Source organism: Mustelus asterias, chromosome 8 (genome assembly GCF_964213995.1).
Source record: "Mustelus asterias chromosome 8, sMusAst1.hap1.1, whole genome shotgun sequence".
Taxonomy (NCBI): Eukaryota; Metazoa; Chordata; class Chondrichthyes; order Carcharhiniformes; family Triakidae; genus Mustelus; species Mustelus asterias.
In genome coordinates, this window is record NC_135808.1 from 14184367 (window position 1) to 14196381 (window position 12015).

Sequence of the window (12015 nt, forward strand, 5' to 3'; positions counted from 1 at the left end):
CGTGCAAATATCTGAAGTGAAGTGAAGTAATGGATGTTTATTAGCTAGGCATTGTATATTAAGTAGACATCTAATTGTATTTAAGTACAGTAAAGTTTCACTGTTTGCAGGGATAATGTCTCTCAAAATCACACAAGTGGCCAAATCACGAATGGGGAACATGCTTTTGAACTGGACTCAATTCGATAGGTTCCAGCCATGCAATGGCAGCATTGCTTCGGGCCAGGTTTATCCAACTTTTTGTCAGGAAGCCACATTTGCATATTTTTCACGCATAAAGGGCCGATGAGCAGATTTCAGAAAGATAAAGTATGACACAATAATAAACTGAATTTCAAAAAAAGTTGAGGTTGTAAGGAAATAAATACTTGCTCAGTAAAGGTACAGCAATATCACAGCAACAAAATGTTAAAGTCCAAAGCAGCAAGTAAAATAACCAGAATGTGAAAAGGTCAGTGCATATCAATGGGCAGTGTGAGTGGGTACATCTGTATGCATTGGTATGTGGTGGTAAAAGTGAGAAACCTGAGGCTGGGTGTCAGACAGTTTCTCACATTTATTCATTCTCTCACATTCACCCCCACTCAATCACTCATTCCCACTCAGTCTCTCACATGCGTCCCCGCTCACTCACTCAGTTTTTTGCACTTGCTTTTGCACACTCGCTCAGTCATTCGAACTCACCCCACACAACTGCTCAGTCTCTCGCACGCAACCCCCCCTCCCCACCCAGTCTCTTGCACTTACCCCCACTCACTCAGTCACTCTCTTGCACGCCCCTCAACACACACACACTCAATCATTCATGCTCACTCCCGCACACACAATCTGTCTCATTTGCACACATGCACAGTCAATCTTGTCCTCCCACACGCAGTCAGTTTCTCACTCCTAGATACACACAGTCTGTCTCTCTCCAAACACATACTCTCTCTATCACTCCCACATACCATGGCACTGTCTCCTCCCCAGGTCCGCCAAAACCTCATCTTCCCGAGGCCAATGCATCCTTGCCCACTCGGTGCTACTACAATCTCCCTGTGCCCAAAGTACCTAGCCCCCTGTGATCCAGCCAGTTGTTGTTTGGTTCCCTTGGCTCCAGCCCCACCATTTCCTGGCTGCCCAAGCTCCAGCCCCTCCATACCTTTGCTTCCCTCAGCATCACAGACCTCAGCACACTCACTGATGCCGATATTCGCTGCTCCTCCAATCAAAGACTGCTTCTCTCCTCAATCGTTGCTGATAGGCCGATTAGTGAACCTATCAGCAGCAAACGTAGGACAGAATCAGCCTTGGATTGGAGGAGCAGCGCATTCCAGAATTTTCTATTGAAACTCACGTCTTTGACAGGAATTTTGAAAACTGGCTCCCGAAAAAGCATCAAGGGGCTTCACTAGCTGCATCCGGCTCACCGGCTATATATTGGACAAGTCTGGTTTCAGCACTTTGCAGCAAACTGTGGCACAGTAACTGAATGCAAAAGGGGAAGAAGCTTCTGAGTAGTACATAGGTGAAAATTTAATATTGATTCGAGCCATTATTGCTGCTCTGAACTCAGTGATTTGGACATTTCCAGGTCAATCCCTGCATTCAGGCCCGAGTTCAGCTGAAACCATTCCAACATCTGCTCTGACATGGCTGCCGTTTCCCCAGGGAAAGAATTGAAAGGGAGAAGAAATTGCGGATATGCGAACATTACTCATTCAATGCGCGGTTTGTAATGTGTGTCTCTGTAAATAAAAGCTGATGAATATGTGAAGTCTAGTTTCCAACTCTATCCTTCATTGCCTGGCTATCTAGAGTGTTTCAAGTGTTTGCCACTCTCGATGACTTCACATCAGAAAACGCTGAGAAAGACACATACTATTAAGCATGATTTTTTATCCTTTCTATCCATCCTAATATAGGAAATAATGCTCAGAAAATGGCCAACTTGGTGCCGGCCTGAAATAGCACTCAGCCAGACTTTAACCACAAAAACATTTCCAAACATTTTAAAAACTAATATCGCTTCGAGATGTAATGCGAGAATTGAACTTTTCTACCATGTGACCGGTGATGCAAGTGATTAAGATGACAAACCATGAAAATGAATCTCAAGTATGTTATAGATGTTCCCAACGCCGGCATCTCCACATCATAACAGTTTATGAACCAGCAACACTTCCAAAATAATCATTTCGCATTTGTGTCTATACCTGATATCTGTTATCCAAAAAGAAAGTTAAATTGCCTCTCCTTGCAGCAATTACTTATCACTTTTATTCAAATACTAAACTCAGACAAAATTGGAACCCAATTTCTCTGAATAAACAATAAGAGGAGGCAATGATCTGTCAGAGGAATAGCTCCTATGAGCTGAGGCTCACAAAGTCTCTGACGAGCTGTTGACTTAATGCTGACTTAATGCAATGTTTTACTGCAGAGTAGGAAGAAATAATAATAGAAAATTGCAATCTTTTGGTTTACCAATCAATGAGAAACTACCGTAATCTGTAGACTGAAGCCTCTAGCTGTGCAGCCAAATATGTAAGGCGCTGTTTGAAAAAAAGACTGGTTTCCTAACTTTGCAATTCTGATGTTATCATGGTTCTTTAATAGTCAAAAGTCTATGTTTTTAAAATCAGACTGTATGATTTGAAAGCACAGGTGCAGATATTTCACCTTGAGGTGGTCTTCTAAACTATTTTTTCCATCCTCCCTTGCTATGCTTACTCAAGGCTATTTTAGAATATTTTAGGACTCTGAAGAAGGGTCAGATAGAATCGAAACATGCACTATTTCTGTCTACAGAGATGCTGACATTTTTCAGCATTTTCTGCTTTTGTTTGAGATTTCCAGTATCCACAGGATTTGCTTTTACAACATTCATAGAATCCCTGCAGTGCATTATCAACATTCTGCAGGTTAACATTAACTATAAATTGAACTTGACCAGACAGATGCTTGTAAGAGCAATGAGCAGCTCGGAATTCGACACAATTGAGGAATGTGATGGAATAATCTTCACTTGCCTGGGTCAGTGCAGCTCCAACAATACTCAACAGGCTTGACAGCATACATGAGAAAGCAGCCCGTTTGTTTGGTACCCCATGCACCACAATAAACAATCACTCCAATCAAAGTGGCAACTGTGTGTACAAAAATGCACTTTGGCAAGGAACCAAGGCTCCTTTGACAGTAGATCCAAACCCTTGGCTTCTACCACCGAGAAGGACAAGGGCAGCATGGGAACACCACCACCTGTAAGTTCCCCTCACACTATCCTGACCTGGAACTAAATCAGTGTTCTTTACTGTTGCTAAATCCTGGAACTCCCTTCCTAACAACACCTTGATGTGGAGATGCCGACGTTGGACTGGGGTGGGCACAGTAAGAAGTCTCTCAGCAACAGGTTAAAGTCCAACAGGTTGATCTTGTAGCATGAGCTTTCGGAGCACTGCTCCTTCATCTGGTGAGTCTGACTCACCAGGTGAAGGAGCAGTGCTCCAAAAGCTGGTCCTACCAAATAAACCTGTTGGACTTTAACTTGGTGTTGAGACTTCTTACTGTAACAACATCTTGTGTGTTCATAAAAATACAGACTGCAGCAGTTCCAAAAAGCAGCTCAACACCACCTTTTCAACTGTTATTCGGGAGTGGACAACAAATGCTGGCGTAGCAAGTGAATCCCATATTCCATGAAACAGCATAAAAAAAAGCAAGTTCTGTACCCGGCCCTTTAAGAAATGCTAGTGCTCTGCCTATCTTGCAGATGAACACCTGCTCTTTCCTGAATGATACACGAAGTTATACAATGTATTTTCATGGCAATGGGAACCACGCCATCTAATCAGACTGTGGGACTTCGAGATAGCAGCTGTTCAGCTGATTCTGGTCAACGCAAAGAGCACCTGACCATGCATCCTTCTGAAGATGGGGCACTTTATGGATTGAGCCAGCAGCAGCTGCCAGTACAGAACACATTCCCAGAGCTTCCACATTGCCATTGTTGTTTGCATTCACTATGCAAATGCGATTTTGAAGGACTCAAAAATTTCCTTCTCACTCTTCACCCCCTGAAGCATCATTCCAGAAGACAATTTAATGTAAATAATGGAAATTATTTACAAACAATATTTAGGTGCTTTCCAGTGAGATAAATCTTTGTATCCTCACTGGCTACAGGGGAGGTCCCAGAGGATTGGAGAATAGCCAATGTTATTCCTTTGTTTAAGAAGGATAGCAAGAATAATCCAGCTAATTATAGGCTGGTGAGCCTTACATCAGTGGTAGGGAAAGTATTGGAGAGGATTCTTCGAGACAGGATTTATTCCCACTTGGAAATAAGTGGACGTATTAGTGAGAGGCAACATGGTTTTGTGAAGGGGAGGTCGTGTCTCATGAACTTGATCCAGTTTTTTGAGGAACTGGCGAAGATGATTGATGAGGGTAGGGCAGTGGATATTGTCTACGTGGACTTCAGTAAGGCCTTTGACTAGGTCCCTCATGGCAGACTGGTGCAGAAAGTGAAGTCGCATGGGATCAGAGGTGAGCTGGCAAGGTGGATACAAAACTGGCTCGGTCAAAGAAGACAGAGGGTAGCAGTGGAAGGGTGCATTTCTAAATGGAGTGCTGTGACAAGTGGTGTTCCTCAGGGATCAGTGCTGGGACCTTTGCTGTTTGTAATATATATAAATGATTTGGAGGAAAATGTAATTGGATTGATTAGTAAGTTTGCAGACGACAGAAAGGTTGGTGGATTTGCGGATAGCGATGAGGACCATCAGGGGACACAGCAGGATATAGATCAGTTGGAGACTTGGGGGGAGAGATGGCAGATGGAGTTTAATCCGGACAAATGTGAGGTAATGCATTTTGGAAGGTCTAATACAGATTGGAAATATTCAGTAAATGGCAGAATCCTTACGAGAATTGATAGGCAAAGGGATCTGGGTGTACAGGTACACAGGTCACTGAAAGTGTCAATGCAATGGAGAAGGTAGTCAAGAAGGCATACAGCATGCTTGCCTTCACCGGCCGGGGTATTGAGTTTAAAAATTGGCAAGTCATGTTCAGCTTTATAGAACCTTAGTTAGGCCGCACTTGGAATATAGTGTTCAATTCTGTCGCCACACTACCAGAAGGATATGGAGGCTTTGGAGAAGGTACAGAAAAGATTTACCAGGATGTTGCCTGGTATGGAGGGCATTAGCTATTAGGAGAGGTTGGAGAAACTTGGTTTGTTCTCACTGGAGCGACGGAGGTTGAGGTCTACAAGATTATGAGGAGAAGTTATGAGGTAGTTATGAGGATTATGAGGTAGATTATGAGGTAGAAGTCTACAAGATTACGAGGAGCATGGACAGAGTGGATAGTCAGAAGCTTTGTCCCAGGGTGGAAGAGTCAATTACTAGGGGACAAAGGTTTAAGGTGCGAGGGGCAAGGTTTAAAGGAGATGTACGAGGCAGATTTTTTTACACAGAGACTAGTGGGTGCCTGGAACTCGATGCCAGGGGAGGTAGTGGAAGCGGATACAGTGGTGACTTTTAAGGGGCATCTTGACAAGTACATGAATAGAATGGGAATAGAGGGATATGGTTCCAGAAGGATAGAGGGTTTTAGTTAAGTCAGGCAGCATGGTCGGTGCAGGCTTGGAGGGCTGAAGAACCTGTTCCTGTGCTGTAATTTTCTTTGTTTTTGTTCAGTGGATCCTGAAAATCTCCCTTTTAATTTGTAATCTACAGTGCACAGAGGTTGTGAACATTAGCAACTGTCGAATCTCAGCCAGTACTTTTCAGACTTTCTGTTTTAACACTCTTCAAACAGAAGTTCACAAAAAAACCACTGGTGATGACATTGGATGGGGAAGTGGTGATTTAGTGTTATATTCTTGGAACAATAACACCGAAGCCTGCACTAACAATTCAGAGAACTCAAATTCAACTTCCCCCATGAATTCAATTTTCTAAAAGGCGGAAACATCAAGCTGCTAACAGTAAAATGCCAGTTTAAAGTCCAACAGGTTTATTTGGTAGCAAATACCATTAGCTTTCGGAGCACTGCTCCTTCGTCAGATGGAGTGGAAATGTGCTCTCAAACAGGGCACAGAGACACAAAAATCAAGTTACAGAATACTGATTAGAATGCGAATCCCCACAGCCAACCCGATCTTAAAGATACAGACAATGTGGGTGGAGGGAGCATTAAGCACAGGTTAAAGAGATGTGTATTGTCTCCAGACAGGACAGCCTGCAAGTCCAGCAGGGAAGCTGTGGGGGTTACTGATAATGTGACATAAATCCAACATCCTAAACCGGGATGTTGGATTTATGTCACATTATCAGTAACCCCTACAGCCTGCCTGCTGGACTTGCAGGTTGTCCTGTCTGGAGACAATACACATCTCTTTAACCTGTGCTTAATGCTCCCTCCATCCACATTGTCTGTATCTTTAAGATCTGGTTGGCTGTGGGGATTCGCATTCTAATCAGTATTCTGTAACTTGATTTTTGTGTCTCTGTGCCCTGTTTGAGAGCACATTTCCACTCTATCTGACAAAGGAGCAGTGCTCCGAAAGCTAATGGTATTTGCTACCAAATAAACCTGTTGGAATTTAACCTGGTGTTGTTAAAACTCTTACTGTGTTCACCCCAGTCCAACGCCGGCATCTCCACAACAGTAAAATGACCATGAAACTGGTGATTTTACAATGCTTTTTGGGGATGAAAATCTGCCGTACTTACCCAGTCTGATCCAAATCTGTCTCTAATGAGGTTGACTCTTAACTGGTTCCCGAAATGGCCGACTAGGTCAGTTAAGAGAAACTAGGGCTGGACAATGAATGTTGGTCCTGCTGGTCTTGTCAGTAACGTCCATATCCTAAGAACGACTAAAAACAGGAAGAGCTTAACACACAATTTAATAATTTCACAGAGACATTAAACATTTAAATTAAATTGAACCTTGATCTCATTGATTCAACAGTCTGTCATCTGACTAATAAAGCTGGCGAACTCCATTTCTGGAGACTAGTAAGGGAAGGGAAACTGACAAGCTGAACATGGATCGAGCTTAGTACGTGTTAGAAGTATCGTAGGCTGCATCTAACTCATGCTATCTGAACTTGACCTGGGAAAGTTGAGTGGAAAAATATGCGAATTACTGGGGTTTGGATCACTTCCAATTTTGTATCAAGTTCCAGAATCATAAGTTTCCAGGTAGTTGAGAGAATCCCACAAAGGGAGTTTTACCCTGCATTCTATGTTAGCTGAGCACTAGCATTTGGCAGCAAGGTGAAAAATCTTAGCCCGTCATCAAATATGACAAAATGAATTGCAACCTCGATGTGACTTCGCTAATGTTAAGGATTAAAAACATCCTAAAGAATATTTGCACTATGAAAAGCATCAACACACCCTGGCCTGCACAGTGTTTCGATGGTCACTGTGGTCTAAGCCTGTCAGTGTTGAAATGAACCAATGCACGCAAGTGAAAATAATTCCACCAAATATTGCTGCAGTCGAATTCACCTGAAGCAGGTTGAACGTTGGACCCTGGATGTGACAGAGCAGGTCTACTGGAGAAATAAAAACAAAAATATTGGAAACATATTAACACAGTGTTGGAAAACTCATTTTCTATGACAAACTTGTCTATGTCCAAAAGTCTTTATAGCTGACATGGGCCCCATTCAGCAAAAGACAGACAGAGTAGTTTTGGGAGGAAATTACAGACTGAAGACCTAAGCAAGTGAACACAAAATACTAATAATAAATTTAGTGATGCATATGACATATCAGAGAGAGTTGTAGGGCTGGAGGAGATTACAGAGATAGGGAGGGATGAGGCCATGGAGGGCTTTCAAAACAAGGATGGGAATTTTAAAATAGTGGCCGCACTCCGACAGGAGTGAAACAGAACAGTCAAGTCTATTGACAGCAAAGGCATGAATGAGGATTGTAGCAGCAGTTGTGCTGAGGCAGGAGTCATAATATGGCTGGGATTTGCCAACCCTCATCGAGATGGGATCCACAACAGGGGATGCAGCAAGCCAGCCACACGTCCACTGACTTTTGGTGGGACCAGACGATCCCAGTGGTGTGTGGGACTATAAAATTCCACCCTATATTACAGAAATTGAAATCGGTTAACTTGGTTATCACGAGGATATATGATCAAATAAATCACCAAATTGTGGCCAGTTTAGTTCAGCCTCAGACAGCCGTCAGGGAGAGGCATGGAGTCAGCGGGTATGCAGCAAATTTTGTGATGGAAGCCAAAAACAATGCTTTCGGTCTTCCCAATATTTTCCCACATTATACTCCCCCTGCCAGATTTTGCCCACTCACTCAATCTATGTCGGTCAATGTCCTTATGTCTTCCGCTACGGCTCTCACCAACTTTTACAGACGCAGAATAGAAAGCATTCCTTCCGGTTGTATCACAGTTTGGTATGGCTCCTGCTCTTTCCAAGACCGTAAGAAACTATAAAGGGTCGTGAACGAAGCCCAGTCCATCACGCAAACCAACCTCCCATCCATTGACACTGTCTACACTTTTCCTGCTGCCTCGGAAAAGCAGCCAGAATAATCAAGATCCTCATGCACCCCAGACATACTCTCTTCCACCTTCTTCCGTTGAGAAAACGATGCAAAAGTCTGAGGTTATGTACCAACCGACTCAAGAACAGCTTCTTCCTTGCTGCCATCAGACTTTTGAACGGACCTACCTTATATTAAGTTGCTTTTTCTGTAGACCCTAGCTATGACTGTAACACTTCATGCTGCACCCTCTCCTTTCCTCCTCTATGTACGGTATGCTTTGTTTGTATAGCGCGCAAGAAACAATACATTTCACTGTATCCTAATACATGTGACAATAATAAATCAAATCAAACAATATACTTCTCCACCAATCTTTCTGTCATCTGCAGATTTAGCTACATTGTCTTCAGTCCCCTCATCTAAGTAATTCAGATAAATTGTTATAAGTTGAGGCTGCAGCGCAGACCCCTGCTGAACTCCACTCGGCACATCCTGCCAATCAAAAAAAGACCCATTTATTCATACCCTGCTTTCTGTAAGACAGCCAATCTTCTATCCATGCTAATATGTTACCCCTTGTAGCATGAGCACTTATTTTCCACAATAACCTTTCAAAAAACTCTAATCAATTGGTTAAACATGATTTCCCTTTCAAAAAAATCATGCTGACTCTTCCCAACTATCTTGCATTCTTCTAAATGCCTAGAAATAACCTCCTAGTAAGCTATTCAAACATGTTAGACTGAAGGGCCTCTGTGCTGTAAAACACTATGACCTTACACATGACAGACATCATGGTAACTGGACTAAAGTTTACTGTTTTTTGTCTCCCTCCCTTTTTGAATAGAGGGGTGCACACCCAATCAAACGATCATTGCTGTCAATTAGGCATCCCTGGTGCAATGGCCATCCGTTTGATCATGGCCAGGGGCATCTGTAGGAGCATCACGGGGATCTATGAGCTCACCATCACCCTTCTCATCGAAGAGCAGGCCCCCATCTGGTGTGTCATTATCCTCCAGGCAGGGCATCTCCCTTTGTATGACGATGTTACCGAGTGCACAGCAAACCATAAACATCAGGGACATGAGAGGGAGTACTTTATTGCGCCTCTAGGTCTGTTCAGGCATCAGAGCCACATCTTTAGGAGGCCGATAGTCTGTTCCACTATGGCTCTGGTGCTGGCTTGGCTCTTATTGTACCTGCCTCCTAAGTCAAGTCAGGGCATTTTCACAAGTGTCATCAGCCATCTTTTCAGTGGATAGTTCTTATCACCTGGTAGCCATCCCTCCAAGGAATACAGGCTGATAAAAAGGTTTGGAATCTGTGAGCTCTTCAGGGCGTATAATTTGTGACTGCTGCCCAGGTACCTGGCACATGCCTACGTGACTCGCCAATTATGGTCACACACACCAGTTGCACATTTATCGAATGGAAGCCCATTCTGTTCATGAAGTTCCATGATTGTCCAGAAGGAGACTTAATGGCTACATCAATGGCTCCCTGGGAAAAACCTGCAATCACTACAAAGTCTCAGCCTCTATCCATCTGGCTTTGGCCATCATGCTTGGATGAAATATATTTCCCAGCCCTTTGGAACATTTTATTTGTGAACGTGAACACTTTGATGCTAAGGTGCAGTATGTTATGTTATCCCACTGAGATCTCCACAGGCTGCCTTAATTCAGCCTGTTGCAAAGAAGGGAACGGCCACTATTACCTCCAATTTGACAGGCATCGGGTAGACCCCAACGCAGCTGGACGAGATCTCCCCTGCGAGCGCCGCATAGTAATGTCACAGTGGCTCTTGAAAGTCTAAGTTGTCTTCTGCCCTGAGTCTCACTTGCTTCAGGAAGCTAAATCTCTGCTTATATACTCTTGGGGCATCAGACGATTGTCTGCGCCCCTGCTGAGGGTTGCTGGGTTCCCGTTGAACCTCGAGATCTGATGCTGCTCTATCCCTTTCCTGAAAAACCTCAGCATCATGAGCCTTCCTGCATTCCTTTCTTCCTCTCATCCTTCTTGTCCTCCTAATCCTTCTCTCCTCCTCACAAGAGGATGTGTCTCAAATTGAGGCCACAATCGCCATTTGTCTCTTTTCATCCCTGGGTAAAGGACAGGAAAATAATCAAAAGAATCCTCTCATTCAGGGGAGAGTGCCCCTGATGAAACACTATCCAAAGAGTTCCTCTGCTCATTCAGATGAGCAGTCACTCTGGTCAATGAGGTGTTAACTGCAAATCTGAGACTCTGGCCTTAGCTACAGTTCTAAAACCCACCCGAAGAAGTTTACCCATAAAGAGACCCCGCCTGTCACGATTCACATGCTGGAGACTTCAGCAATTCACTGGGTAGTTAGTTATTTTAGTTGACTTCTGAATTGCAATTTAAATAATGCGGGCAGGTTTTGAACTTCTTGATCTGCCCACATTCTGTATAATCATAAATGACATGATGTCAAAAATGGCCCCTTAGGTCATACTGAAAGAGGCAAGGGAGGAAATTGCTGGGGCCTTGAGAGAAATTTTTGTATCCTCACTGGCTACAGGGGAGGTCACAGAGGATTGGAGAATAGCCAATGTTGTTCCTTTGTTTAAGAAGGGTCGCAAGAATAATCCAGGTAATTACAGGCCAGTGAGCCTGATGTCAGTGGTAGGGAAATTATTGGAGAGGATTTTTAGAGACAGGATTTACTCCCACTTGGAAATAAGTGGACGTATTAGCGAGAGGCAACATGGTTTTGTGAAGGGGAGGTCATGTCTCACTAACTTGAACGAGTTTTTCGAAGAAGATTGATGAGGGTAGGGCAGTGGAAGTTATCCACATGGACTTCAGTAAGGCCTTTGACAAGGTCCCTCATGGCAGACTGGTGCAGAAGGTGAAGTTGCATGGGATCAGAGGTGAGCTGGCAAGGTGGATACAAAACTGGCTCGGTCAAAGAAGACAGAGGGTAGCCGTGGAAGGGTGCGTTTCTGAATGGAGGGCTGTGACAAGTGGCGTTTCTCAGGTATCAGTGCTGTTTGCTGTTTGTAATATATATATAAATGATTTGGAGGAAAATGTAACTGGTTTGATTAGTAAGTTTGCGGATGACACAAAGTTTGGTGGATTTGTGGATAACGATGAGGACCATCAGAGGATACAGCAGGATATGGATCGGTTGGAGGGTTGGGTGAAGAGATGGCAGATGGAGTTTAATCCGGAAAAATGTGAGGTCATGCATTTTGGAAGGTCTAATAACGAAAGGAAATGTACAGTAAATGGCAGAACCCTTAAGAGTATTGGTAGAATATAGTGTTCAATTTTGGTCGCCACACTACCAGAAAGATATGGAGGCTTTGGAGAGGGTACAGAAAAGATTTACCAGGATGTCGCCTGGTATGGAGGGCATTAGCTATGAGGAGAGGTTGGAGAAACTTGATTTGTTCTCACTGGAACGACAGAGGTTGAGGGGCGACATGATAGAAGTCTACAAGATTATGAGGGGCAT

The 12015-nt window shown here is 43.6% G+C and overlaps 2 protein-coding genes across 10 annotated transcripts in view; one reads left to right on the forward strand and one right to left on the reverse strand.

Moving 5' to 3' along the window:
* LOC144496871 (SLAM family member 9-like) overlaps positions 1-12015 on the forward strand; it is a 74925-nt gene that overhangs the window by 53576 nt on the left and 9334 nt on the right. The window contains exon 6 of one of the 4 annotated variants that reach the window (XM_078217444.1): positions 1577-1757. The exons of 1 other annotated variant lie outside the window; for it this stretch is intronic. In XM_078217444.1, the coding sequence (XP_078073570.1) occupies positions 1577-1633 (57 nt within the window). In that variant the 3' untranslated portion in view covers positions 1634-1757. Of the gene's footprint in view, positions 1-1576; positions 1758-12015 lie in introns of those variants that run through there. 2 more of the 4 variants (XM_078217447.1, XM_078217448.1) reach the window with 2 other exon arrangements.
* The window catches only part of LOC144496870 (RNA-binding protein 4B-like), a 157664-nt gene that overhangs the window by 50113 nt on the left and 95536 nt on the right, over positions 1-12015 (reverse strand). The window contains exons 5-6 of one of the 6 annotated variants that reach the window (XR_013498455.1): positions 7512-7558; positions 6726-6871 (exon numbers count right to left, since the gene is read on the reverse strand). The exons of 3 other annotated variants lie outside the window; for them this stretch is intronic. The gene's annotated coding sequence lies outside the window, so the exon portion shown is untranslated. Of the gene's footprint in view, positions 1-6725; positions 6872-7397; positions 7559-12015 lie in introns of all 6 variants that reach the window. 2 more of the 6 variants (XR_013498457.1, XR_013498456.1) reach the window with 2 other exon arrangements.